The sequence below is a fragment of the Myiozetetes cayanensis genome, unplaced genomic scaffold (genome assembly GCF_022539395.1).
Source record: "Myiozetetes cayanensis isolate MyiCay16 unplaced genomic scaffold, myiCay2020 scf27, whole genome shotgun sequence".
NCBI lineage: Eukaryota > Metazoa > Chordata > Aves > Passeriformes > Tyrannidae > Myiozetetes > Myiozetetes cayanensis.
In genome coordinates this window covers 1,568,815-1,595,676 of record NW_026087488.1, presented here as the reverse complement: position 1 = coordinate 1,595,676, position 26,862 = coordinate 1,568,815, and the positions used below count along the sequence as shown (strand labels likewise).

The 26,862-nt window shown below is 49.3% G+C and overlaps 2 protein-coding genes and 1 long non-coding RNA gene across 9 annotated transcripts in view; 1 reads left to right on the top strand and 2 right to left on the bottom strand.

The window, feature by feature from the left end:
* The window catches only part of AATF (apoptosis antagonizing transcription factor), a 46,841-nt gene extending 26,379 nt beyond the window's left edge, over positions 1-20,462 (top strand). For both annotated transcript variants that reach the window (XM_050321995.1, XM_050321994.1), the window contains exons 9-12: positions 1,889-1,956; positions 2,937-3,017; positions 6,087-6,158; positions 16,904-20,462. In XM_050321995.1, coding sequence (XP_050177952.1) covers positions 1,889-1,956; positions 2,937-3,017; positions 6,087-6,158; positions 16,904-16,967 — 285 coding nt within the window. In that variant the 3' untranslated portion in view covers positions 16,968-20,462. The remainder of the gene's footprint in view (positions 1-1,888; positions 1,957-2,936; positions 3,018-6,086; positions 6,159-16,903) is intronic.
* LOC126643556 (uncharacterized) lies at positions 7,089-16,264 on the bottom strand. Its single transcript, XR_007629765.1, has 3 exons — positions 15,314-16,264; positions 11,252-15,214; positions 7,089-8,445 (listed from the first exon to the last, which is right to left on the bottom strand). It is a non-coding gene; the product is annotated as an uncharacterized LOC126643556 (long non-coding RNA).
* A 768-nt stretch (positions 20,463-21,230) lies between the features above and the next one.
* Positions 21,231-26,862, bottom strand: part of ACACA (acetyl-CoA carboxylase alpha) — a 107,325-nt gene continuing 101,693 nt past the window's right edge. For all 6 annotated transcript variants that reach the window (XM_050321988.1, XM_050321991.1, XM_050321993.1 and 3 more), the window contains 3 exons: positions 26,351-26,521; positions 23,762-23,898; positions 21,231-23,433 (listed from right to left, as the gene is read on the bottom strand). In XM_050321988.1, coding sequence (XP_050177945.1) covers positions 23,307-23,433; positions 23,762-23,898; positions 26,351-26,521 — 435 coding nt within the window. In that variant the 3' untranslated portion in view covers positions 21,231-23,306. The remainder of the gene's footprint in view (positions 23,434-23,761; positions 23,899-26,350; positions 26,522-26,862) is intronic.

Sequence of the window (26,862 nt, the reverse complement as noted above, 5' to 3'; positions counted from 1 at the left end):
GTTTAGATGTAACAAGATGCTTTGCAGCTTTTCTTACTGTTTCCTAATTTCCCTCTTGCTCCTGCTTTATTTTACTTCTCCCTCGCCTTTGTCTCCCTCTGCTCTTCCCAGCAGTGTGCCCAGTCCTGCAGTTGACACTGTTGTGGAAGAACATTTGGAACAGTGGAAGACCTTGTCAGTGCCAGGGTCAAGAAAACCAGTACAGGAACCTGCCCAAAAAATGCACCTTGGAGGTCATGGAATGGTTTGGGTTGGAAGGGACCTTAAAGACCATCCAGTTCCACCCCTGCCATGGGCAGGGACACCTTCTACTGGTCTGTGAATTTATGGGCCACCAGGAAGAGCAAGTCCTTCTGGGAATGTCCTGCTGCTCAGTTCTCTGGAAGCATGGGATGTCTGTGTGTGACCATCTCCACGTGTGCCTTCTCTGCTCAGCTGTTTTCGCTGTGCCTCGTGCCAGGGAACGAGATAAGAGGAGACAGTAAACAACACCTTATTGCAGGAACAGGAAGAAACCACTAAAACCTCTCTGCACCACTTCTCACTGCTGTTCCAACCCTCCCTCCCACCTTGCTTTTGACAGAATATTGACTAGAAACCAAGATCCCATTTCTGCTTAGCCTTAAGGGCAGCTGTTTACAGAGTGGCGGTGTTACACAGGTTTACTGTGTCGTATGTCTGTGTAACACTGGATTTGGATCTTGTATTTAGCTGCCAGAAGTGACTGTGATGAAGTGGGAGAGATAAACTGATAGATTGTGTGCCAGAAAGATGTTGGGAATCAATCAGATAAACAGGGCAGAGAAGTAGCTTGCTGTTTTCTAGTGATAATAAACCAGTGGCCTCTCTCCTGGAATTTTTTAATGTAATTGCTGCAGTAATGATCTCCAAAAATAAGCAAATAGAAAAAAAAAAAAAAAGTAGTGGCAGGTTTTTAATTATGTTTGAATCACTTTTTTTTTGTAATGTGATGTATGCCCTGAAGGAGAGGAGAGTATAGGGTGGAGAAAAAGCATCCTGCATCCTTTCTTCCCCACTGTCTTTGTGGAACTGCCTGGACTCTGATTTCCAGGTGGGGCTGTTTCGGGTGCTTCTGAGCTGAGGCAGTAACTTCACTGGGTGGTGAAATGTTGGCATCTCTAAACCAATCAGTGCCCCTCAGTTTTGGAGGGTTTATTTCTGTGCTTGGTGTTAATGTCCTGGCTGATACCCAAGGCACAGCAGGTACAGCTGACAGTGAGTGGTGATAAACATACAGCACCAGTCAACTATCCAAAAAGGCTGTTCGCAATATTCTTTGGCTGCAGGAAGCAAAAAGGACAAACCCCAGCCCTCAGGACACAAAAAGAAATGGAATAACCTGTTTGAGCATTGCTGCTCTAGCTATAAAAGTGGTTTTGCTGTGCTGTTCCTCTGCCCAGCAGGGCTTGACTTCTGTTGGGCAAGTGCTTCAGTCCCCCCCTACCCTCCCCAAACAAAGCGTGGGGTGAGGCCTATGGGGCTCAGCTCTTCCTGCAGGTCTGCCTGTGTTGAAGGGGAGATTAAACTACTCCTGGATCCGTCTGAAACTACGTACAGAAACTCTTTGTAGTGGCCTTCTGTGTTATGCCCCAATCACATACTCCGTGGGGACATTTTGGAAGAGGGAGATGGCACACAGTTACTCAAACTTTTACCATAGCCATTGGCTTTTTCCCTCAGAAAGCTCTTTGTGCAGAGGAAATGTTAAAAAGCCTCGATTTTTGGCTTGAGGTTTTCTAAGGAGTTTCAAAAATGAGGCCCTTGGGAACTTGGCAGCTAATTCTTAATCCTTCTGAGAAACCTGTGGGCCTGTTTGCATTAACATGTCCTTGCTGGGCTGTAAATGGGAATTTTGTCTTTCTTGCAGCTCCTTCGAGAACTGATAGAGCGTAAAACCACCTCCCTGGACCCCAACGACCAGGTGGCAATGGGCAGGTAAGGAGGGAGCTGTCTGTAACATCACTGCCTTCCTCCCAGCACTGCATTCCAGCAAAATCACCTGGGGGCTTCCAGTCCGGTTCACTGGAGAGGGAAGAGTACTGAGTTGATCTGGAAAAAGCATCTGGGTGTAAGACATTGCCTGAGGAGTTATTAAATCTGTATGGCATTAGTCAGGAAGCTCATCCTCTGTAACATACTCCTCAGTTATGGATCACACAGTCTGACTTCTGAGCTGTGCCCTGGTTTGTGTGTGATCCCCTGGAGATGCTTCCCAGTTGGAAAGGGTTGTTCCAGGTATTTCTGTCTCTCTGTTTGATTCTGGAGTTAGAAAATAAAGAACCTTCTAAATGCCACTTAATGAGCAGTGTACATTTAAATAACCAGGGGCTCTAATTTAGAGAAGAGTAAAAGCAAAGGAAAGCTGGGAATGCTGGAGTTGGGCTCTCCCCTGAAACAACCCATGGGATTGTGTTTGGAGAGAGGAAGAAAATGCAACGGGGAAGTTTTGTGACGGTGAAACAACTTTTCTCCTTGTAAAATATTACCCAAAGTTTAGTGCAACGTGTCAAATTTATTTTGTGTACATCTGGATTATTATGGAAAGCTATTCACTATAATTTAACATGATATAGACAAAATTGCATTTAAGTAGTGATTACATTGTACATTTATCTGACTTTACAATAAAATAGATTACAGTAATTAAGATTATATTAAGATTGCAGTAATTGGATTTTGCTAGATTTTTTCCCTGATGTCGAGTTTTCATTGTATAAATCAGGTAAGATGACGCTCCTTTTAGTAAAAAAAAAATATTTAGAAGTGGGAGAAGTTTCTCCCTGCTGGAAACTTTGTTTTCTCGATGAAATTCTGTTTGAGAAGTGGAGCCTTCATCACAGTTGGGGATCACACAGTGTTTCTGGAGGTGTTTACTGGCTCTGAAAGTTGTGTACCTGTTGTTTTCCATTCCTCAGGCAGTGGCTGGCCATCCAGAAGCTGAGGAGCAAAATAAAGAAGAAGGTGGACAGGAAAGCCAGCAAAGGGAGGAGAATCAGGTGGGTGACAGGTTCTGATTTTGTCAAGTCTGACAGCGCTGGGTTGGCTCTGGGGTGCTGATTCATGAGTTTTAGGGCAGGATTTCTTGCTCTGGGGAATCCTGAGATGTTCTTTGAGCCTGGAATAAGGGCTTGGTTGGTGCAGCCTTTGGGCACTGCCCCGATCAGTCCTGGCAGGAGTGTTTATTGGCCTCAGGAAGCACCAGAGAGGGGCATTCAAACATCCCTGAGCGATTTGGGGCCGTAATTTCGAGTGAAAGCCAATAAACACCTCTTGTGCAATGTATATTTCACTGGCTAAAAGCTGGACAGCAGCTCAGGGGAAGATGTGCAGAACTGCCTCAGGTAGATCTCTATTTGCCACTGACTGCCAATTGGAATTTGGTGTCTAATCTTTCTTTATTGATAAGTCACATCACAGCTCTCTTGAGCTTCGGAGCATTTCACTCCTGGATCACTAATTAGGTTTGAACTTGGTTGTGTTGCCAGTGGAAGAACCTTCCCTGTGGAAAGGGAGGCAGCCTGGAGAGCTGAGTTTTCCCCCTTTGCAGAGCAGATCTCCCAGTCTCCCTGAGTTTAGCATGACTGCATGATTTGTGGTGGAGGAGGATGCTGAAAAGCTGCTCTGCTTCCTGAAAAATCTGCCACATTAACCATCCTTTTGTGAGTAAACTATAAATCCTGAGTTTAGATGGCATCTGATAGAAAGTCAGTGGAGTCAGTCTGGGTCAGGCCTGGCATAGCAATTTTTAAGATAGATGTCATAAGATAATTTATTGAAAGAGGGAAGAGCTACTTTGTTGGCCTGAAAAGCCCATAATTATTGACTATCAATATTCCTTTCTGTCAGCATCACACATAATTGGATATATTCATGATTCAGTCAAAACTACTGACAACATCACACAACTGAGGCAGACTCGTAAAGCTCCAGGAATAATGGGGAAGTCTCTCCTTGTGTGCAGTGTGTGTGTGTGTGTTCAGCATTCCTGGGAGAGCAGCCATCTCACCAAGCCAGTTGCCTCTTACATCTTAGGGGCCTTCTCTTGCTGCTTTAAATAAAAGTTGCATGGAAAATATCAATGAAAGAAAAAGTCTCATTGTCTGTGGTTAGCATTAACATCAAGTTAAGCTTCAGCTTCTTTTCAGAATAGGCAAGTAGAACCCAAATGGGTGTTTTTAATTAGTTGGTTCTTCCACTGAGAGACTTGGTGTCACCCCAGACAGATCCCTTACCCTCTGTTCTTTTTATTCCTTCTCTAAAACTGGGATAGCAATGCTTAAATTTGCTATCATGAAGGACTTTGAGATCCTGGAGAGCAAAGTGTTTAATGCTAAGTTAGATCTGTCTCCTTTATCCTTCCCTTTTAGCAAAGCTTCAATATTACAGCATGTTTGGATAAAATATGCTGGTTTACTGCAGGGGCTGAGGAGCTTCAAGTGCTTTCAGAATCAGTCAGTCTGCCACTTGACACGAGTACCTGTCCCCTTCACAGACAGGGATTGAGGAAATGAGCTCATCCAAACACTCCCCAGTCAAGCTTAAGAAACCTGGTGCCTAAAACTCTTCTGCCCCTCACTGGGACGTGCCCTTTCTCGGGTTTGCACACCTGCTTTTCATGCCAGGGATTTCTGGTCCTGTGCTGCTGCAGCATTCTGTGAATGAAATGAAATATTTTGTATCTGCTGGACTGGGATTTTTGAAGTCCTGATTTAAAAGGTGTGGCAGTGATTGGATCTGGACAAACAGCTCGTGTCAGAGAATTTACCTGAACTGCCACGTCCCCGTGCCAGGCTGTGTCAGTGTAAGCCTTGATCTGTGTAAATCCGTGGCAGTGCCTCATAAGGGAACTGTTTCAGAGCCCGGGCTGTTGACCTGTCGATTGTGGCAGCACCAGCCCTGCTCAGCTGTGCCTGTTCCCTGCCTCCATCATTACAGCATCGGGTCAGGGCAGTTCCTTCCATTACCACTGACAAAGACTTGATTGTGCAGAGAAGCCCTTGTGTGAGGGTGAGTGTGTGCTGTGCCTGAAGAGCCGTTCTGAAATGGGCTTGTGAGCTGAAAATCCCCTCGAGGGAATGTTCCTGCATAAGCAAACAAAAGGGAGTGCAGAGGTGACAGAGTGGAAAGGTGATTCTGGGCAAATGCTAGTGAATCCTTTTGCCTGCTATTTGTCAAGCTCTAAAAATAGCAGCAGCTTGGATGAAACATTCCAGGCTGGGGTAGGCAGGTAGTGCACACCAGTGGTTTGGAATCCCCTGCCCTCAGAAACAGGGTTTAAAGCCACTTCCATTCGGAGGTTTTCAGTACCCTGTTAAATTTGATGTTGTGTCCTTGAGTACAAGGCATGAAATGCACTGCAGTGTGGAAAGTGGCGAGGAGATCCTGTGTCTGGGGGTGCAGGGCAGCTTGCAGAAATATTTTGGTGATGAGAATATGCCCCATCTCATCTTTGCACAGGCTTTTGCTGCCTTCTCCTTCACTTGTTTTTACATGCTCCATTTGTAAGTTATTCAGGGTAAGATTTTCCAGCTATGGACATGGCTACAGAGTGGGATTTTGATGTCCTTTAGGGCCCTGCATACCACAGAGCAGGGAAGGAAGAACTGGTAGCAGATGGATGCTGGAGAAGGTCTGATGCTCTGACGCTCCTGCTGCCTGCAGTGGGCTCTGGGCACAGATTCCAGAAGGTGATTAAGATGCCAGCTGAATGGAAGGCTGGAAAGGAGTGTCTCTGACTTCTCAGGGTTGTCTGTCTGGGAGTCTGATTAGGGACTCACACACAATTAATGGATGCTGTCTGTCCTCTTCCTCACTGGGCTAAAAAAGGGTTTGCTTGCTGTTCAGTTCATTGTATCATCTGATTATTCTTGTGTCCATGTTGTAAGAAAGGAAGAGGGAAGGGAGGGGGAATTGCCAGGTACGACTGGTGACTCATTAGGAATCAGCCCCCAGGAAAGCCAGTGCTTTGCCTTTCAGGGGGCTGGAGCGGTTCTAGTCAAGCAGCAACATTTCCTTTTCATTAATAGCTACTAATGTGCTGCCTGCTTATTTCCTGCACTCCTCAGGTATCATGTGCATAGCAAGCTGGTGAGCTTCATGGCACCTATTGACCACTGCACAATGAATGATGATGCCAGGTGAGTAATAGATTAATTATGGCTCTCAAATGGCTGCATGACAGCGTGATATTGACCTGTTCTTCAGGCTGTCGCCCCCTCCATTTCTTCTTATCAGTTCACCATTTGTCACTGGCATCATAGCCTGGGTGTCTTGGTCACATCTGTCCTGGCAGCCTGGCTGAGCTTTCGCTCTCTTAATTGCTGTGACTCCAAACAAAGAAGTTTTCATAAATCTCGGTACCCACATTTTGGTTCCTGCTTTTAAAACTCCTCCGATTTTGAAATCATCCATCTTGGAGGGATTCATTTGGAAAGAGGTAACTAAGTTACCTGGTGGTCTCAGGTATAACCAAAACTTAAAAAGAACTTGTCTTTTAGCAGAAATGGCAACTTTAGATTCTGGCTAATGTGCATTTTCTTAGATTAGTTAATAATTGGAATAATTCTGTCAAGATTCACTCAAGACCTAAGTGTTCTTTGTGTTTATGTCTATTTAAAGAGTGAGGAATTTTATTGGAAAACTATAATGATTTAATGTGCTAATTAGTAAAGAAAATATCAATAAAGTTTTATGCAGAGTTACTAAACAGCTCTTCTACATATCCACCCATATTTCTTCAGTATTGCATTTTTAAGCTGCATCTCGAAATGCTGAAGCTCTTTGTGGGAAGGAGGTGGAATAATTTTTCCAGTGAATGGATGTAGAAAGCTTGAGAAACATCTTTCCCCTGGGTTGTGGAACATGTTTGTGCTTTGTGAGGGAGAGATGTCATTTGTCTGTTTGCGAAATGGAAACCAAATACCTGCTGTTCTTTGGCTGCTGCCTTTTGGGGGATTGCACAGAGGTCTGGATGAGGAGTAAGCTGGGGCTAAGATGTTTTGTGTCCATAAGACCTGTGATGTTTCATCGTGCATCTTTCTCAGAGTTTCTTTATTTTTTTTTTTTTCTCTTTTTTTCAAGTGAGAAAAAAACCCCAGCTGCTCTGAATTTTTAGTATTGTTTAGATCCTCTCACCACGGAAATAAACGTGGTGCAGGTGCAGGGTGAAAGCTATTCCTTCAGCCATATAAAGTGCTCAGTTCTTCCACCCCTTACCTGGATCATAGGATGGGGCAGGATAGATGTACTTTCCTGGTAGAGTCAAAGCATCCTGTGGGAACAATTCTGGGATGTGCTGCTTGTTCCCCTCATCTTTTTGTCTGAGGGCAGTTGGCAGGTGGCAAATGTGTTACAGGAAGAACCGGTTGGTACCATTTTCATTAATAATCTGCATGCCTGCAATATTCCTCTCTCTTAGTATTATGTCCAGTTGACTGGTTATTATTATGCTTTAGGAATTTGGAATGAGGTTGGGGTGTGGTTATGTAGTACTTACTGCACTGTCCTGCAGGCTGCAGATCCCTGCTGTGCCCCCAAAATTAAGGCAAGCTTAGCTCCCATGGGGTGTATGAGGGAGAGGGAGGTGAAAAAAAAAGGGTGAGACTGATAATAGAGGAGGGACACTGAGTGTGCTGTCCCCAGAGGTGACATTGCCTCCTCCTTCACAGCCCACCGCGCTCACTCGTGTTCCGAAAGTTGCACAGAAAATGTGCTCTGCGAGCCAAAATCCTGCAGCCAGCCAGAGCAAACGTGGAGTGCATCAAACAGCTGGGACAGGGGGAGTCATTCTGTGCTATGGCCTTCTCGGGCCTCAGCTCCCCTTCATCTTCCATCCTCATCTGCCATCCTGCTGCCCCTCGCTGCCCGGGAGGCACCTCGAGCCCCCAGCACGGTGCCTGACCCCCAGAACTGCTCCAGCCCGTCCGTGTTAGGCTCTGTCCTCACAGTTCTCGCTGTGGTGGGGGCAGAGTGGTTGACATTTGCTCTCCTGGGGGTGTGTGCCGGTGTTGTTGTGCCCACGTCGAGCAGGTTATTGCGTCGCTCGCGCGGTGTCACCGAGCGTTCGGTGGCGGCAGCAGCTGCTGCTCATTGTCTGACTGCGGGAACTTAGTCCTGACATTAAGTTTATGAGTCGCTTTGGAGGCTTTCCATGCTCTCTGCTGATGGCTCTGCAGGCACCGAGCCCCTGTGCTGGGTTAGACGTGTTGATGTGTCACACAGCGGGCGTGCCTGGGGGTCGTGCCGTGTGGGCAGCTGGATCCCGCTCTGCCAAGATCAGCAGCCCTGGATGTGGATGGGGCAAGGATGGAGTCAGGCTGGGCAGGTTCTGTTCCTTGTTCTGCCAGTGGCTTCCTGGGTGACCTTGAGCAGGTTGCTCTGTGTTCTGATTGCTCTGTGCCACGGAGAGCTGCTGGTGAGATGGGCCTGGTGTAAAAGCAGTGGTTTAGTAATAGTAATTTTAGCGGTATTTAATTTTTCAACATATACAGGAAAGCTTTTGTTTCAGACACAAAAATAGAAGCCTAAGCTTTTTTCCTCTGTTGCCAAAATGCCTGCTGGTTACCTGCAGCACAAAGAACATGCCTATCACAGGCATCACAGTCTTCCTTTAGCACTTCTCTGCAGCTTTAGTCCTAATGTTGAGCTTAAATTTCCCTCTGCTGTAATTTGGACCTGTTATTTCTTGTCCTGTTCCATGTGGGCTTTGGGAACAAATTCGTGCTTTCTCGCTGCATCAACCCTTGCCCATTTGGGTGGGAACCCTTGTGAAAACCTGGGTGCTACTCATCAGCTTCCTCCCCACTTTACACCATCTGTGTTTGCATCCAGGCATAAAACATATTCAAAATATTGGTCAGTGCCTGAAAATTAGGGGCCTCAGTAGGTGTTTGGGTTCAGCTCTCTCTCTACCTGTGAGGAGGAGCAGCCTGAGCACTGGGAAGAGAAGGGGATAAACAGTCACTCCAGGATTGTTTTACAGCCCGAGTTCGAGGAGAGGAACGTGCAAGTCAAATAACTGCCTTTGTCAACATCACTGCCACTTTCTTTCTTATTCTTGCTGCTGGTTGGAATAATAGCACTGGTGGAAGCAATTAATCTTCCCCTTGCCAGTTTTCCATGCACCCTATGCATGGGCATGGCTGTTTGACCCTGTGCTCACATATATTATGGTGTAATGTGTGGGACACTGGTGGCCTCCAGCCCTCCTCTGTTTTAACCCCTCTTTGGTAGTATTTTAAAACATACATTGGAAAGTGATTTTTATGGTTGTCTTGGGATACATGTTTATAGACTTTAGCACATTTATTGTCCTCTCGGGCCAAGGTTTTTCTAATCGGTCCAAGGTCATTGCTATGTAAATGGCCTGACCTAAGACAAGGGACCTGAAGGCAAACCTCTGGTGGTTGCCCAGAGGAGAGGGGAGCTGCCTTGGGCAGGAATTACTCAGGGTTAGAACAGGGTTGGCTGTGATTTCTCCTGGGTTTGAGGGTGGTATCCTGTGGGTGCCACTTCTTGGAGTTGCCTGGAATTAGGTTTTTCCTGTGGCCACAACGTGGGGAACTTCACATCCTGCAGCGGCACCACGTGCAGCAGGGCTGGGAACAGGCCAATCTCCTCTGCTTTACACCCTGGGAAATGGGGCTCAGAGAGGTGATAGCCTGGATCTCCAAAGGCTTTTGGGTCCAGAAATCCTTGAGGCAAGAGCCTTAGGGAGTGGCCAAAGGGGACACAGAAGGTCTGGGATAGAGCTAAGGCTGAACCTGCTGAGGCCTCCGAGTCTGTTCCAAGTGAGGTGTTTTCAGTACGTGCAGGAGTGGATCCAATGCACGGCCTTGTTGTGGCAAGGTCAGGTAAAGTCTGTGTTCCTGGGAGGAGCTGTGTGTGGATTTGGGGTTTATTCTCTCTGCCTGTCAGCTGTGATTTACAGATCTTCAGATCTCTGCACTGTCCGTGTGTGTGAGGAACAGAGACTAAACAGAGACACTGTAAAACAAGGTCTGATATCAAATTACTGCGAAGTTTGATGAACATCTGAATTTCACCTCTGGAGGACGGTGACTTGCAGGGGAGACATCCTTTAAGGACACAGATGTTTGGTACAAACACCTTTATCTCCCGAGATGACTCTGGTTATTCTGACAGGTAAAACAAGATTGTGCAAATATGCAACAATGATCTAATCAGCTGGAACAACAGCAATATTTTAACTGGCGCTACCTTTTAACAGCATCATTAAGGGCTCTCATTACTCTTTTATTAGAGGCTCACTCTATTTCTTATCAGATTACAGAATGAACATAACTCATGGCACTGATTTGATCTCTTGTTAAAGAGGATTACAGCTTTGCATTAACTTGGATTGACACGGTTTATAATTTGCTGTTGATACACATGCTGGCGGTGTCACATGTTTGACCCCCTCCCCACAGCAGCGCTGAGGAAAAGGACACCCATACATCATCATTAAACATGGCACCCAGTGCAGAACGGGAGGCAAAAGGAGCCTTTTCTGCAGGAAAGTCAGGCAGGACAAAGGCGTCGAGATTCCCAGCGGGGATTCGTAACTGGGGGAAGGTGGGGAGGATAGGTCGGGTTTTGTACAGGTGGGTTTGTGCCTCTGCAAATGGATCTTCATTAGGGAGGGGGAATTTGCATCCTTTATGAGCCAAATTGGAGGGAAGAAGATGGCCCTGGTGGGACTGTGTCAAACCAAGCAGTGTCACCACAACGTGAGGCCCTTCTGGGAGCTGGGGGAATTTCTCCTGCTCTTCTGAGACCTTTCCATGCTGTGTTTGCCCCCAGTTAGAGATCCTGTCCCTGCCTTGGGGCAGCACTGCTCCTACACCTCTGGGGTGAGCTCAGCCAGATCACCTGTTGGCTTGTGGTGAAGTGACCCTTCTGTCCCTGGCACCTGCATGTCTTGTGTCGTGGCTCCCTCCTTCCAGCTCCTGTGTCCTGCCCAGCCTCGTAGGGCTGCATTTCCTCCACACAGGGTTTTCTTTTCCTTTAGCAGATGGTCACAATTTTGTGCTTGACTTTGGAAGTGCAGACTTAATGCAGCAGAACCGGGCTCAGGGCAGGAATCACTTCTCGAAATCCCGTGGCCAAGTGCAGGAAATGAATCCCCTGCCTCCCCAGCCCCGTTGGCCTCAGGTCATGTGTGGCACAAGAGCATCCAGAGCCCGCTCCTGCTCTTCCACGAGCCTGCTGGGAGGCTGAATTAACTCACAGATTATCCAGCTGCCAGAGAGGCTTGGATTAGAGCATTTCCCTCGGATCCAGCCGGGACGTTGTGTGTTTTCCCGATCAGCATTCTCACTTTGGCGCGGTTGCTTTGTCACAGCGTGTCTCTGCAAGCAGAGGGGGGTACGTAGTAGGAAATCCTGGTATTAAAAGATTAATTTACTTATATGACATAAGAGTTTAATAAAAAAAAATTAAAAAAAAAAAAAAAAGGTTGGTGAGATACCAGCCTTTAACTTCGCTCACTTTGTACTTTGGGTATTAAAACACCATGAGATGGGATTAATGGAGGAATTTGGGCTCTGCGATTGTCAATCCAGTACCTTCACCAGCACAGAATTCCTGAGAGGAAGCAAAGCCCTTCCTTCTGGAACAACTAAGCCAGTGGCTTCTGTGCTGCATGGCACGAACCTGGGTGTTGGTGTGAGAAAAGTAAGTTTATTTGGGCACAGCCTGGAAGAAAGGCTGTCCTGCTTTGGCTTTGTTTTGGGAAACAAAGGGAGAGAGTATGAACATGGAGGGCTGTCTCAGAGGGTGCAGGGCTCTGATGTTTTAGGGAATTTGGGGTGTTCTGGCACGAGGCTGTGGGTGGGAGGGGGAGTTTTCTGCCTGGGCTCTGGGGCTGCTGGAGGAACCCCCTCAGGGGAGATGTGTGGGCTCTCCTGGAGAGGTGCTGTGTAACCTGCTGCACACCTGAGCTGCAGGAGAGCCTGAAACCAGACAAAGAACCTGTGTTGTCCTGTGAAACTAAACCTGCTTGGCTTCATCCAGAGGCACTGTGACTTTGGGATCACAGAATGCCAGAATGGTTTGGGTTGGAAGGGACCTTAAAGGTCATCTCATTCCCCCTCCTGCCATGGACAAGGGACACCTTCCACTAGACCAGCTTGCCCAGAGCTCCATCCAACCTGGCCTTGAAATTTCTGCCCTTTGTGTCTCATTTTCTTTGTTTCATTTAAAAATCCCCCCAACCTTTGACTTGGCCTTCACCATCAGCTCATGGAGGTGCAGTTTGACACCCTGAGTCACTTTAACTCAGAAGGGCTGGTGTTTGCACAGGGGGCTGTGTGGTTTTGGCTGGCAGGGTGAAGTGATGACCCATCACTGGAACCATCCTGTCCCAACACTTGATGTCTGACATCCCTGTAAGGAGAGAGGCGCCTCTGCTATGGAAATTTCCTTTTTAAAGGGGAAGGAAAAAAAATAACCTGTTAAAGGGCTGCGAGATGATTTGTCGTCTTTCCTTTGTGAGACAATTTGTCTTCTCCTGCATCAAATCTGTTATAAAACAGGCAAGCTGTGAAAGAGGGAAATCATCCCAGGAATATGGGGCGTTAAGGGGCACAAAGAATGGTCCCCTCCTGCTCTCCTGCACAGGGCTCTTCCCATGCAGCATCAGAGGCTGCTCTGCTCAAATACCCATCCAAAAACTGACTGAGAAGGCATTTGATGTAATTCATGGGGAAATTCCAGCTGCTGGAACACATGGCAGTGGAACTGGCTAGAGTTGCCTGCACATCCCTGTGTTTTGCTGCTTCTGCAGCCATTTGCCCACATATTTTGTGCTTTATGCTGTAAAAGCTCCAAAGAAAATGCAGTTGGGACCAGAGTCAGGATGAGAGAGGGTCCATCTCTCCTCTGTTAATGGTATCCCAAGCTCAAGGCTGGTGCAGGTGTGAGGGGAACGTGCAGAATTGGTGGCAGGGATGAACCCCAGGTCTGGCTGTGTTTGGCACCAGCCCTTTCCCACTCCTCATTCCCAGATCCAGCCTCTCCAACTGTGCAGCCTCCCTTTGTTTAGGGCAAGAACCAGCTTTGTGAAGCGTTTATAAATCTCGGGAGACGAGCAGGAGGTCACATGTCACCTTCCATAATTCAGGGCCGTGGGGCTAAAAGCGTTTGCACAGGCTGGGGGATCCTGATCCCGACCTGCCTGGGCTGGAGGGAATGGCAGGAGACCTTTGTGGAGCCCCCGGAGCGTGGGCAGGGCCAGGGGGTCACAGCTGAGCTGAGCGCTCAGGGGCTGGGAAGGGAGTGAGTGCCACCTCGTGGGGCTGGGCACGGAGCCCCAGGGCCCTCCCTGTGCCACTGGGGGGGTCTGAGCCCTGCTTTGGGGGTCTCCACCTCACCCAGCACCCCGAGGGTTTGTGGCTGCAGGGCCGGAGTGGGGAGTGCGGGGTGGGAGAACAGAGCCAGACCCCACAGCCAGCTGGTTTGGGGTTTGACCAGAAACTAAGGCTGCTTTAGCCTTTCACCAGAAATTAAAAAATAAATGGTTCCAGCTTGTTTTGTCTTCCTGCTCTCTTTTCTGTTGCCTGTAGAGTGTGTGTAGCAGTGATAGCTGGGATTTGGAGGGGGGCATTTAGCACACCAAGCTCACCCGGAGTAGCTGCTCCTCTCCTTTCATTTTTTAAGAAAAAAAATCATTTTTATTAAGAAATAAAAAGCTTCAGCTTTGTTTTATCTTTCTATCTTTTATCTTCCTGTTACCTGCTCTGCTTGCTGGGCACTGAGTAATCTGAATTTCACACCATGGGACGAAACATTTCTTAGGGTACAGACAGAAAGTTTTCCAAGGAAACAATCAGCCAACTTCAATTTTCTTCAGGAGTTGTGTGTTTTCCATTTTTTCATGCTTGCTTTCTTCATGGGTGTTCGTGATCTGCCTTTTTTCCAGTTTTTGTGAATTAAAAATTCAGCGTTCCCACTGGAGGATGGCGGTAGGAATGGGTTATACAGTCATTTCAGTACTGCTTGTGGCTTATTCTAAATTATCTTTTTTTGGGGTAGAGGAAGAGAAGAAGTAAAAGGTACAAGGGAAAAGGCAGAGAAATTGGTTGGAGGGTATTTTTACTACAAGAGCACAGCAGTGGCTTGAGCACTGTTGCTATTTTAATAAAAAACAAAACAAGACAAACAAAAAAACCCACAAAAACCCCAAAACCAAACAAAAACCTAAAAACAAACAAACAAATCAGAAACTGAATTTTCCCCCTTAATATTGTTCTTCTATTAATTCACAGAACTATGTTTAGAAAAAAGACTTTGTAACATGTCTATAATTACTCAGAGTAGCACAACACTGGTTTTTCCCACGTGCAGGTGCATGTTTGGTTTCCCCTTTGTGCATTTGGTGGGCAAAGTCCCTTCCTGGGCATCTGTTTAGAATTTTTGTGATTTATATGCTGAAGATTCCTGCAGATTTACGAAATGTGCAGTTGCAATTAATATTCACTCTGTGAGTGTGTGTGTTTTTCCTTGTTCTCTGTTGCAAGGATTTTGCCTCTAAAATGGGTGTAGCAGCAATACCTGGGGTTTGGAGGGGGGAAGAAAGAGCCCACTGGGCATTTAGCACACCAGGTTCACCACCTGGAGTAGCTGCTCCCTTTATTTCACATTTTCAAACAATATTGTTGACCTGAAAAGCCCAGTTTTCATGGTGGGGTGCTGTCCCTTGGCTCTGGAGCCAGCTCAGAAGAAATGCATAAATAATTAAGCCAAGGTACTTACACACACATGTTTTATGGCAAATGGCTCCGTGGTCCGTGATCATTTTTTCCAGAAACAGGTTTTATGATAATACAGTAAAAATATTAAATTAGAAAATGCCTCACTAAGGGTGATAAAACCTTACTACAGTGGAAATAGGTAATTATCCCCTCTACAGCCTAAATGACAGTTTAAAAGAAATAAAAATGTTAGTGCTCATTACTTGCTTTTGTAGGTTGCAATAAAGGGTGAGTTAAATTTTAATTCAGGGAAGACCCCTGTATCGACCTGCTCCTTCCACACTCCCTACCTGAGGTGTGAGTGCTGTTAATTACCTGCACAGGTTATTCCTCAGCACATGCTGCCTCCAGAACCTCTTTGTGCTAAAGTCACCTTTCCTGCAGCTGCAGGTAACACACTTGCAGTGGGGTGTTACAAGCTCAGGTCTGATGTCTCATATCTGGGGGTGGAGGAGAGAAATTTTATATTTTTTTAACCAAAATCCAAGTTCATTATGCATAGCCTTAAGGGGGCTGAAAGTATTAAAATCTGCACTTACCCCTGGTGAATTGAAACAGAGACAAGGTTAAACCTGGAGGATTGATGAGTTTTACTCTCTGCATGGTTAAATCCTGCTGAGGGGAGAGGCTGCAAAAGAAAGGGAGCCTGGATGATGAGAAGAGAGGGGGAAAAAAAAAGGTTGGGTTGTTTTTATTATTTTATTTTTTCAGGGTGAAATGTTTGTTCTGTTTTGGGGGTGGTTTGGGGGTTACCTGATTTCCCTCCTTCTCCTGTCACTCTGCTGGGGGTTCTGTCCATGATATATTATCCAAAGAGCTCCACTGTTGCTGTTCCTGGGAGGATGAGGCTGTGGGATGCAGGGGAACCCCCCTGTGCCCCCCAAACCTGGGGTGTCCACGTCACAGCCTGTCAGTGTTGGCAAACCTTCCTCTGCCAGCAAAGACAGATCCTTGCCTGAAATCTCCCCGGGCCCTGCCTGCCTGAAAAATGGCTGTTTATTTAAAATCTGTGGGATTGCAGCAAATCCAGCATCGATCCCTGAACTCCTGTACCCGCAGGAACAGCACCAGACCCACCAAAATGAGGACAAAAAAATGAGGGATTCTCCTCCTTGGGTTCTCCTGCAGCAGGAAAGGCCAAGGCAGGCTGCAAAGAAGCAGCACTCTGGGGTTTTGGCTGCAAACACAGAAGCTCTTGCTGTCTTTGGTGGTTTCTTTGGGGTCCCCCAGCGTGTACATGTTGTGTTTGAACTTCCTCACCTTGCTGGGGGTGTAAGAAATGAGTTCATGTGGAAGGGAGAAGGGCCTGGAGACCTGGAGAGGGGAGCCTGTTCTGGAGCAGATCCCCCTTGGATTTTCCAGAATGCCTTTAGGGTGGTTTGAGGCAATGGGATCACTTGGTTCTCACTCATAACCTTGGGGTTGTTACTGCTCTTGGAAGGGAAAAATCCCACCCCCCATGTAACCAACCCCCTGCCCTGTGTGTGCAGCAGTGACAAAAGGCTGCTGCCTCAGAAAATGCATTTATACAAAATAAGGCTCTTCCCCGTGTTTTTCCCTCAATATCCAGAAATACCTCTCCCCCAGCTCGGGTTACTCTGGTTCTAAAATTAAAGATAACACCACACCACTTTTTTTAAAAAAAAAGGGGAAATTTGCTCCTGTTATCAGAATTGCTGCACGTGGGATATTAATTGGAATCTTGTTGCCGGGTCATTTTCATTGTTTCTCAAGTACTGTCCAAGAAAATGTATGAAAACTAAATTACAGTCCCACGTAGGCTGTGATTGAATCCTCCTCACGGCTCCGTGGCCTCGTACATCCCATTAAAATATTCAATCTTGTTTTCTTACTTGAAGAGCCTGTCTGGAAAGGGCAAACTTACAGAAGCCCTCATTCTCTGGAGATAGGAGATCCAGCCACACTGAGATATTTACATATTTCTGTTCTGCCTGGGATTGGTCTCACACAAGTTCCCCCCCCCATATTTATTAACAAAGATTGTTGAATGCATTTTTAATTACACGAGCCCTTTCCATTTGGAGGGGAGGACTTGTGGCAGCCTCTTCATTCCCTGTTGACCTTGAAAAGTAACTTTTCCCTCTCCACCTTCCCTTTTCTTTCCCCAGGACGGAGCTTTATCGGTCTCTGTTTGGAAAAGTCACGAATGGTGAAGAGCTGGAGCGGAATTAGGATCAGGCCCTTGGTTCCCTCAGGCTGCCCAGGAGCAGGGCAAGGTCTCCCCAGCCTCTGGTCTGTCCCTAAAATCCTGAAGGAGCATCAAACCTGGTCACTGCTGAATCAGAGGGATGAGTGGGGACACTGAGCCTGGCTGAACACCCACCCTGTCCAGCTTCAGGTGCTTCCTCCCTGAGACAACCCATTTTCAACTGTTCCCTTCAAATTCCTGACCTTGATTTTTCCCTCTGGGGGCAATGCTGGGGGGAAGGGACACAATCCAGCCCAGCAGGGACCACCAGCCCCCCACAGGGGTCCCCCACAGTTGTGTTAAACCCTCAGGGATTTTGCTTTGGGGGTTGGGGGATTTAAACACCCCGTTCTGGTCGTGTGGCTTTATTTTTCACCAAGAGGATTTAAATGTCATTTACATAATTAGCAGGGCCTTAAAACAGAGCAAAGGTGCTCTCCCCTGCAGGCACAAGAGGTCCCAGTTCACATTCCAGCTGCTGAATGAACACAGGGACTCACCTGAGGGGTTTGTGGGGGTTTATAGCCAAAGGCCAGAGGTGGGATATCAAATCCTGTGAGGGGAATTTGGGATTCCGCTGTGATCAGGTTATCTCATGTGAATAACGTGTATAAGGGGCACAGCTTGTCCCACAGAGCTGCCCTGTCCCTGGGTGGTGTTTTGGGTGATGGAATTAAAATGGTTTGTAAACTGGTTGTCCTGGTGTGATCCGTGCAGGAACGGCCCCACTGGCTCGGGGGTTCCACACCAGTGTCCCCTTTCACAGAGATGGAGTGAAGCAGCCACCTGCCTTATTCCTGACCTTGAAAAAGCCAAGGGATCTGGGGGCTTTTCCCTGCACAAGATACAGTTTTTACCAGTTTTGCAGTGGGTGACTAAATTTGACTGGTTTGTTATTTTTTCTAATTAAGCTTAAATAAAAATGTGTCAGTTTTTAAGGCTGTAAGGGGTTAGATGGCAGGGAGGGAAGCCCTCTCTGTGCCCTGTGCTGCCCCTGAGGGTGAGGCCCAGAGCGCAGCAACTGTGATCCCACTTTGCATCTCCTTGCAGTGATTCCCCCTTTCCCTCACCTCCTGCTGTGCTGCTCCCACAATCCTGCCTCTGCTTGGAATGGGATGTGTTGCTCCACAGTTTTATCCCTCTTCTCCCTTAGCAGACTCTCTGCAGCCAAATTTTTGCACTTCACTGTGTCCCCAGAGCTGTCTGCAGCTGATATTAATTAATCCTTTTTGCACCTCATCATTACAGATTTAGTCTCCCTTTAGTCACCTGCTCCCAATAAATGCCTTCCCAGCACCTCAGTGGGATGGGGAGCACAGAGCCCACCACAGCGAGGGAGGCCAGCTCAGCTGCAGCTTGTCTTGAGCAGTGGGATATCCTGGGTTAAAAACAGGACAAAAAAAAAAAAAAAAGATTCTCCTTTCTCAGCTTCTCCTTTCCCAGCCCCTCAGTAGCGCCGGGCTCGGCTCCTCCCTGCCCTGTGGAGACACCTCTCGTTTTCCTTGGCTCCAGAAAGTGCCAAGGTGAGTATTGACTTTGGGTGGCAAGCACGTGTCTCGTGGATGAATAAATCTCTGCTCTCTCACAGCAGGGCAGAGCTGCAGCTCCCAGGGAGGTGCATCCATCTCCCTGTCCCTTCCCAGCTCCGGTCCAGGTGGAAATGCAGGAATCGTCACTGCTGGCTCCTGGCCCGGATTCAGGATCCCACTGCTGGCATCACCTACAGCAGAGCCTACAGTGATGCCCAGCACAGGCAAAGCACCGTTCAGGGCTGTGGGGAAAAGAGCCAAAGGGTCCTGGGCACAGGGAAGGGCTGATTTTTTGGTCACCTGTACTGGGGGAGGAGCCCCAAGTTCACTGGTGAGCTCAGCATGGGCTGTCACTGGGCTGCTCCAGCACAGAGGGGCCTCTCTCCAGATGTGGGGTCTCTGAGTGTGACCATCTCCCATGGGAAATCCTGGCAATGTCACGTCCTGTCCCCTCCATCCACTCCGTCTCAATTCCAGCTCCCCAGCGAGGCAGGATCCTGTGTGACCCACGCCATCCTGGCACCTCTGACCTGATGACCTGTCCCTGCACTGCCCTGAGCAGCAGCAGAGCCCTGTGCTCTTCAAGGTGATTAAAATCTCAGGGTTCAACAACCACAACTCTCAGAGCCGTCGAGGGCAGGAAATCAGCTGCTCCCGGCATGTCAGTGGGATGGCATCAGGCTGCTCGTGCTGTCAGTGCCCACATTAAGGGGCTTGAGCAGAAATCCCCCTGCCCCTGCCCTGCTCAGGGTTTGTTTCTGCGGGCTCTTTGTGGCTGCAGCTGTGCCACCCCCTCCCCGTTTGACTCCTGTGTCCTCTACAGCTGCAGCACCAGGGCACTCCGTGGGTTTTTTTTCTATTTTCATTCTGGCTGTAATGTTAAAAGGGTAATATGAACCACTTTAAATGTGATAACTTCTCGTCGGTATTGTTTGAGGAGATAAGAGCCCAAGCCCCACTAAGCACGCTTTTGAATTCACTTATCAGTGTTTAAGCAGCCTGTTCCCCCCGTCCCCCCACCACCACCTGGGTCGTGGGGACACGGCGAGAACCTGGGCCAGCTCTGACCTTGCTGGTAAGGGCAGCCCCTGATTCCTGGCAGGAAAATGGGCCCGTGCCTGGATTTGAATGTGCTGCAGGAAAAAGTGCAGCCTGTGTAATCCCTGAGGAACAACCCCTCGGAGCACAGTGACTCACCTGTGGCCAGTGGTGGCTCCTCCCAGAGCCTGGGGACAGCAGGAGGGTCTCCTGAGGGGGTGCCTGTACACAGGAGGAGGGTGGGCTCTGCATTACCAGTATCCCCAGTCTGGCTCAGCTCCCGCAGTCCCTGGAAGTTCCAGAGTGTCCGACACAGCAGGGTCAGAGCTCTCGGAGCTGTTCATGCACACACAGATAACCAGGATGATTTCCACCAGCTTTTCCTAATGCTGCCCATTAACAGCGAGATATCCCCCTCCCCAACAGAATATTAATTCTTTATGAATTCATGATACAGCTGCTAATGAGCACCTCCACAAACGGGCACCACACCTGAGCCAAACACGGCGCAGCCGCTCGGAGGCGTTCTGGGGCCCGGGCTCTGCGGAGGGAGGGACAGAGGGTTGTGTTAATCCTCTCCCCCCAACCCCACCACGGCGAAGAATTTCAACTTTCAGACAAACAACTTCATTTACAAGTGTGTCTCTAATTAGCTGCAGAATTAGTAAAGCAGAGTTTTCCCCCCATAGATCGGCCAAAGCCCCGGGGGAGGCTCTGGAATGGAGAGAATCGCATTTCCAATTATTTTGTTGAATTGCTAATTTAGTTATTGTGCCTGGCGTAATTGTGATGGGTATTGGGTGTGCAATTCAATTTGTTTTAAATATTTGTGGGAAGGCTGATCAGTAATGGAGCTGACCTATTTCATGGCCCAAATTGAGAGAAGAGACTAAAACAAAAAACAGCTACAAAGCCCCAGTTTGTCTCAGTTTTTATTTTGATGTCTCTCATCCCTCTTAAGACTGTTGATGCAACAAAAGGTTTACATTAAAAGATGATGGCACTTTGATCTTGGGCTTTGGAGAGCTTACAGCTCTGGTACGTCTTTTCTTGGCATTTCAATATGTAGATATTTTAGGCTAAAGAGTTTTAAATGTGATTCTGGAGTTCAGCAGGGTCTGTCCCCCCACCACCCCCTGTTTAACTATCAGGGTTCTGGTTTGAGAAGTGCAGGAGAAATGAATGGCTGGAGTTGTGTTGGCTCATGTGGGCAAATTTAACAGCTCACCTTTCATGTAGGGACCTCCCAGAAGGTTGAGCAGGTTCCCAGGGCACACCCTTCAGCCAAGGGTCCCGTGGGTCTTTTCCCCTCCTGCTGAGCAGGTCACAGCACGAGTGAGGCTGGAAAAGATCTTTAAGATCCTCGAGTCCAGCTGTCCTTGGGAGAGGGTCCCTGAAGTTCTCCCACCATCTCAGCAGCAGCTGCCAGGGCTCGGTTTTTCCCTGTTTGTCCCAGTCACTGTGATGTTAAAGGTGACAATAAATGATGGAGGAGGAACAGGACCTGCCCAAGGGCTCAGGTGAGGGGCACAGCTGAGACCCTGAGACGCTTCTGCTCCATCCTCCCCCCAGACCTTGAGGGGTCCCCACATAAACCCCCCCTTCTTGCCCCAAGGAAAGCAGAGCAACCCCAGGATACCCAGGACAGGGGGTAACAGATTCCACTCCTGGCCACAGAGCTGTAATTCATTCTTTTTATTAAAAGAAATTGAGGTAAGTGAAATACTTCAGCACCAGCGAGAACCGTTTGTACCCAGGGGGTGTCTCCCCAGCCGGTGACCGACCCACACGCCTGGGGACAGCACAGTGATGGTGCTCTGGCAGGTCCAGACCCCCCCAGGACACACAGGGCTGGTGACAGACCCTGATGTCACCCAACAGCTGGTTTTTTGGAGCTGCTTTACCCCCACATTTAGAGGAGCCCGAGCCAGTGCTGTAACACTGAAACACAGGGGGGGTTGCTCCAAAGGGATCGGGGCAGTGGGCACTGGGACACTTCCCGTGACACCTGGAGGTGTCCTGGATAAGGGACTGACTGGTGACACCACCAGCAGGAAATCCTGGTGACGGGGAGGAGGAGCCCCATGAGTCACCCCCAGAGTGGTCCTGCCTGGCTGAGACATTCTCTGTCCGTATGTCCTGCTGCAGCCCAGCTTGGCATAAGCAAAAGCATCTTTGGGGCTTGTTCAGGGGGCTCTAGTGGAAAATAAAAGTCTTTTGAATCAAATTAGGGTTCTTCACTATTAAGAAAAAGCGAGTCCTTCAGGGGGGCGAGCTCCGCTGGCCACGGGCAGGGGAGCTGCGAGCCCCGTGTGGCACCTCCAGTCACTGGCCCCACAGGCAGAAGGGCTGCATTGCACTTCAGAAGGAAACAAGGAGAGGTGAGAGGCACTGGCAGCATCATTGATTAATTCTCTCATAAAAACAGCCCTTCTGATTCCTGCTGTACTAGAGGAGGGACTGTAAAATCCAAAATTCTTCCCAGACCATCACTGGCGTGAGCACAGTACCGCCCAGGCCAAGTTCTGTAACAGGCAACTTTTCTTACAGTCAGGAGGCCATGGACATTAAAAAAGTGTAGGAAGCAGCTGGGGGCCTTGGCTGGGTCAGCCCTGGGCTGCTGCCACCCCAGCACTGCCACCCAGACAGTTATTCCTGACCACTGGAATGAGATTACCCAACCCAACTGTTTTTACATTTCCACCTTCCCAGGTGAGTGACAGTCCCTTCCCCTCCCCAGCCTGCACCAGGACCAGCCCAGCGCAGGCAGCTCCGTTCCAGCTCCAGAGCAGAGAGGGGAGATGGAGAAAAGCTCCTCGGATCCTTAGACCGAGATGTCCTTCTGCAGTTCTAACCCCACTGGGATATTTGGCTCTGTCCTTTCCCCCCTCTCACCCCAGCTGGCTGGATCTGCCTCCTGCTACTGATAGGAAAGGGATCAGCACTTACAGCAAGTGTACCCACAGTGGGGCTGCCACATCGTTATCCATCGAAAACAAGTGGGGAAGGGAAAGCAAAAACACTGAGCAGCTGCACTTTGGTCTCTTCTTTTACCTCCTCCCAGAAGGGCCCTCTCCCACAGTTCACTGACCTGTTCTAAAGGAATTGGGCACAAAGGCAAAGCGAGCGGGAAATCAGCGCCCAAAATCCTGCCCCGCCACCTTCGCAGCCCTGGGAAGCCTGGGAGCCTCCTGGGGGCACGGGGACAGCCCTGGCCACAGCAGCTGAAGGCTGGTTTTCTGCTACCGAAGAAACAAGACAGACGTGTGACACACAGATCACCCCCGGCGGGGCCCAGGGGCTGCCAGGGGGGCTCCCGAGGCAGAGCCCGCCCGGGCCACAGGGGTGACATTGGCACTTGTCAGCGCGGAGCTGGGGTGGGAGGGGAGGCAGGCAGGGGCCCGGGGGGGTCACCCAACAGCCCCTGCCCTGCCGTGCCAAGGCCTCACGGTACCGGAGCACCTTCATCGCCCGGCGGAGCCGCTCCAGTCCCGCTTGGTTCAATAAATAAGGTACAGCAGGACAGCCGTGACTCAGTTCCGCAGGCGCTTGTGTTTATACATTTTCCTCATGTCCCTGGCCAGAGGACACACCTCCCCTGGTCAGCCTGGTTTGAAAAAAAAAGAAACCTGTCCCTTTCTGCAGCGTTTCCCTGAGCCTCCCCGTGGCGCAGCGGGCGCAGCCGAGACACAAAGGGCAGTTGGCAGCTCCGGTTTCCTCCTCCGCGGCACCGGGCAGGGGGAGCGCGGGCAGCTCTTACGTGGAGGAAGGAGAGTCCATTGTGGAGAGGATCCGCACGACCTCGGCTCGCTGGGTGGGTGATATGTGCTGGGTCATGTGCACTATGGAATCCATGGCAACCTCCGGATTGGCCTGGACCAGGCTGGGGAGAGGAGGGAGGTGAGTGATGATGGCAGCCCTGGCACCTCCAGAGCATCCAACGGCTCTGTCAGGCTGGGGGGGCTGTGGGAGATGGGACACAGCACTGGGTGAGCTGTGAGAGCCGAGCTCTGCTCCTTCCAGCCACTTCCCTGGCTGGTGGCAGACACACGGGACTGGAATCCCGAGAGTCCAGAGTGTGCGGACCCTGGGACATGGGAGGGCAGGAGCTCTGGAGTGAGCCCTGACCCCACCAGCAGCACTTGCCAAGGGCACCCACGTTCCCCCTCCCAGGTGATTTCCAACATCCCTGTTCCCAGGGCAGCCCTCACCTCCGGATCTGCTTGAGGACATAATCCCTCGAGATGTACTTGATGTTCTCCTCCACGACCGAGCGAACCCCCTCTTCCTCCGTCAGCTGCTTCTCCAGCCACTCCACCAGGTCCTTGTTGCTGTCCCACAGATATGCCTGCCAAAATCCCACAGGGTCAGCCCCTGTCCCAGCCCCGGCCACCCCTGCCCGCTCCCCACGCACCAATCCCCAAATGCAGCCCCCTGGCAGCTGGGGGTGACACACCTGGCTGAGGATTCCCACTGAGTGGGGCTTCCACAAACACAACTAACAATTAGCAAAAATCCAAACTTTTTTTTTTTTGCCTCTCCTGCCATAAATGTGACGGAAAGGAACCAAGGAGGTGGTTCCTTGGCCAGTGCTGCAGCCGAACGAGCTGTATCAATCCCCTGGGATTGATGTCCCTGATAAATCCCAGTTTCCCTCGTGATCAGCTGCCCAAACTCAGGTGGGACACAGCTGACCCTGAAACGCAGCTGATCTGGGGCTTCTCCCAGTGCTAAACCCTCATGGGACTCCCCATCACCTCCAGACTGACCCAGTGCTGGTGTCCCCCAGCAATCACAGGATCCCCGATCCAGCCCCAGGGCCAAGCAGCCCCTCGGGCAGGTGTGAGCACAGCAGAGCAGCCCGGGGTGTCTGAAACCCTCAGCAACAACCCCCTTTTTGCCTTTTGCAAGATCATTTCACCTGATATTTGCTAGATAGTTGACTATGCAATAATTCAGGAGTGTGTGAGCCCCTAATAGCCTTCTCGCTCCTCTCCTCTCCTCTCCTCTCATTTTCTTTACAAATCATTTAAGAATCGTTTTGTTAATGGTTTCCGGAAAAGCAAGTACTGCCATTAGCACTCATTCATATTTATGTCATTTTATTTGGGTAATTAAACACAAAGCTCCTCATTTAAAGGTGCACTATCCTTCTCTGTTATCACTAACCAAGTCAAAGTCAGAATGACAATGAGCTGGGTGCCGTCATGCCGTGGTGGCACCTTCCTGGCACCCCCTGGAGCCCCCTCAGGCCCTCCCTGGCACCCACTGCTGCGCCAGTGGGCCACAGAATCATGGAATCACAGAATCATTAAGGTTGGAAAAGCCTCTAAGATCATCAGGTCCAACTGTTCCCCCCCCCCCCCCCGGATCTCCCCTCCTGTCAGGGAGTTGCAGAGCCAGAAGGTCCTCCCTGAGCCTCCTTTTCTCCAGGCTGAGCCCCCCCAGCTCCCTCAGCCTAATCAGAGCACCCCCTCACTGCCCACCCTTCATTTCTGTGTTTAATTAATAATTTCCCAAGTCCAGGAAACTTGTCTCCCTCTTCCCTGGGACTCCCAGGATCAGCTCCTTCCCAGAGCTGCTGAGGGTGTTGTTACACCCACAGGAGAGATTCCTGAGGAGTCATGGAATGGTTTGGGTTGGAAGGGACCTTAAAGCCCATCCAGTCCCACCCCTGCCATGGGCAGGGACACCTCCCACTATCCCAGGTTGCTCCAGCCTGGCCTGGGACACTTCCAGGGATCCAGGGGCAGCCACAGCTTCTCTGGGCACCCTGTGCCAGGGCCTGCCCACCCTCCCAGGGAGGAATTCCTTCCTGCCCCAGGTGCAGGGCCCATCCCAGCCCTGGACACACTTCAGTAAAAACCAGGATGATTTTATTCTCTTGAACACTGCCTCAAACCAGTGATGTCACTCCTAGATTTTGCTTATTTCATTGTTTCTCCTTATTATTATTTTAAACTCGTCAGGCTTCACTCCCTGGCTCTGCCCCTGCCATGCAGCAACATTCCCTGCATACAAAGGAAGATTCCAGGGAAGGGGGGAAAAAAAACCCCCAACCCAGGAAGCTGCGATACAGTCACAGACCTGCGTAAAGCTCCATTTACCCAAGAATCCCAAAGCTTTTAGTTTAGGAGAATATTTAATACTCTTATTAATCATTTTTAATCCGTTTGCTTTTAATTAAGAAACAGCATGATGCTTCCCTATCAACATATGCCAGGGAGCAGATTAATTGTGGCTTAAGATAACTCTCCTTGATTGGTGTAATGTATTAGCTAACGAGCTGCCCGCTTTTGGAGACGCTCAGACACTACCTTGGAAAGGCTGCTGCCCTCCAGAGAACATTCCCCCCCTTCTCTGGAACCCCTGAGTGTTTGGGACTTTAAAAACGGAATAAAATAAAATAGAAGGAAAACTAAAACTAAAAAAAAAAAAAAAAAACCACAAAAAAAAACCCACCCACAATTAAAACAATAAAATTAAAACAATAAAATAAAACAAAATAATATAATAAAACAAAGTAAAACAAAATATAAAATAAAATAAATTAAAAAATACAGAACTGAGATTGTGATGAAACCAACCCAAAAAGCAGCTCCAGAGACTGCAGGTTGAGCACAATCAATAAGCAAATCTCCACAGTCCCCGTGGTCTGTTCCCACCATCCCCAAGTTCCAGAGGGAAGGAAGGTGATGGCAGCCCTGGGAAGGGGGCTGCTCTGCAGGACAGGTGGGACAACTTCCCTGAACCTGAGCCCAGGAGGGACAAAAGCCTTGGAGAAACTGCTCCTCATTTACCTTGACTGTGCCCTCAACCTCCACAAACCAGCGCCTCAGCATGGCCTGGATCTGCCCGTCCGTCAGCTCGGGGTTGGCGTCGTGGATCTTCCGTTTGACCACGTCCTCCAGGAGCAGCCGCCTCAGCCTCCAGTAGAAGAACGTACGGGACGTTTTCCAGTCCAGAACATCCTGCCCAGGACACAAGTGGAGAAGGGAGAACGAGTGAGGGACAATATCTACATGGAGAGATAAATACACCTTATTCCCAAAGGCAAGAACAGGCTTGGACTCATCCTGGACTTGGTTACATCCCTGGCACAAGAGAAATGTGGAGACTCCCAGGTCTGAGCTTTGAGGACTTCCACCCTGTCACACCACTTGGTCACCAGGAACTACACAGAATTATTGAATCCCAGAAAGCTTTGGGTTGGAATGGTCCTAAAAGCTCATCTCCTTCCAGGCCCCTGCCTTGGGGGGCTTCCACTAGACCAAGTTGCTCCAAGCCCCATCCAACCTGACCTTGAACACCT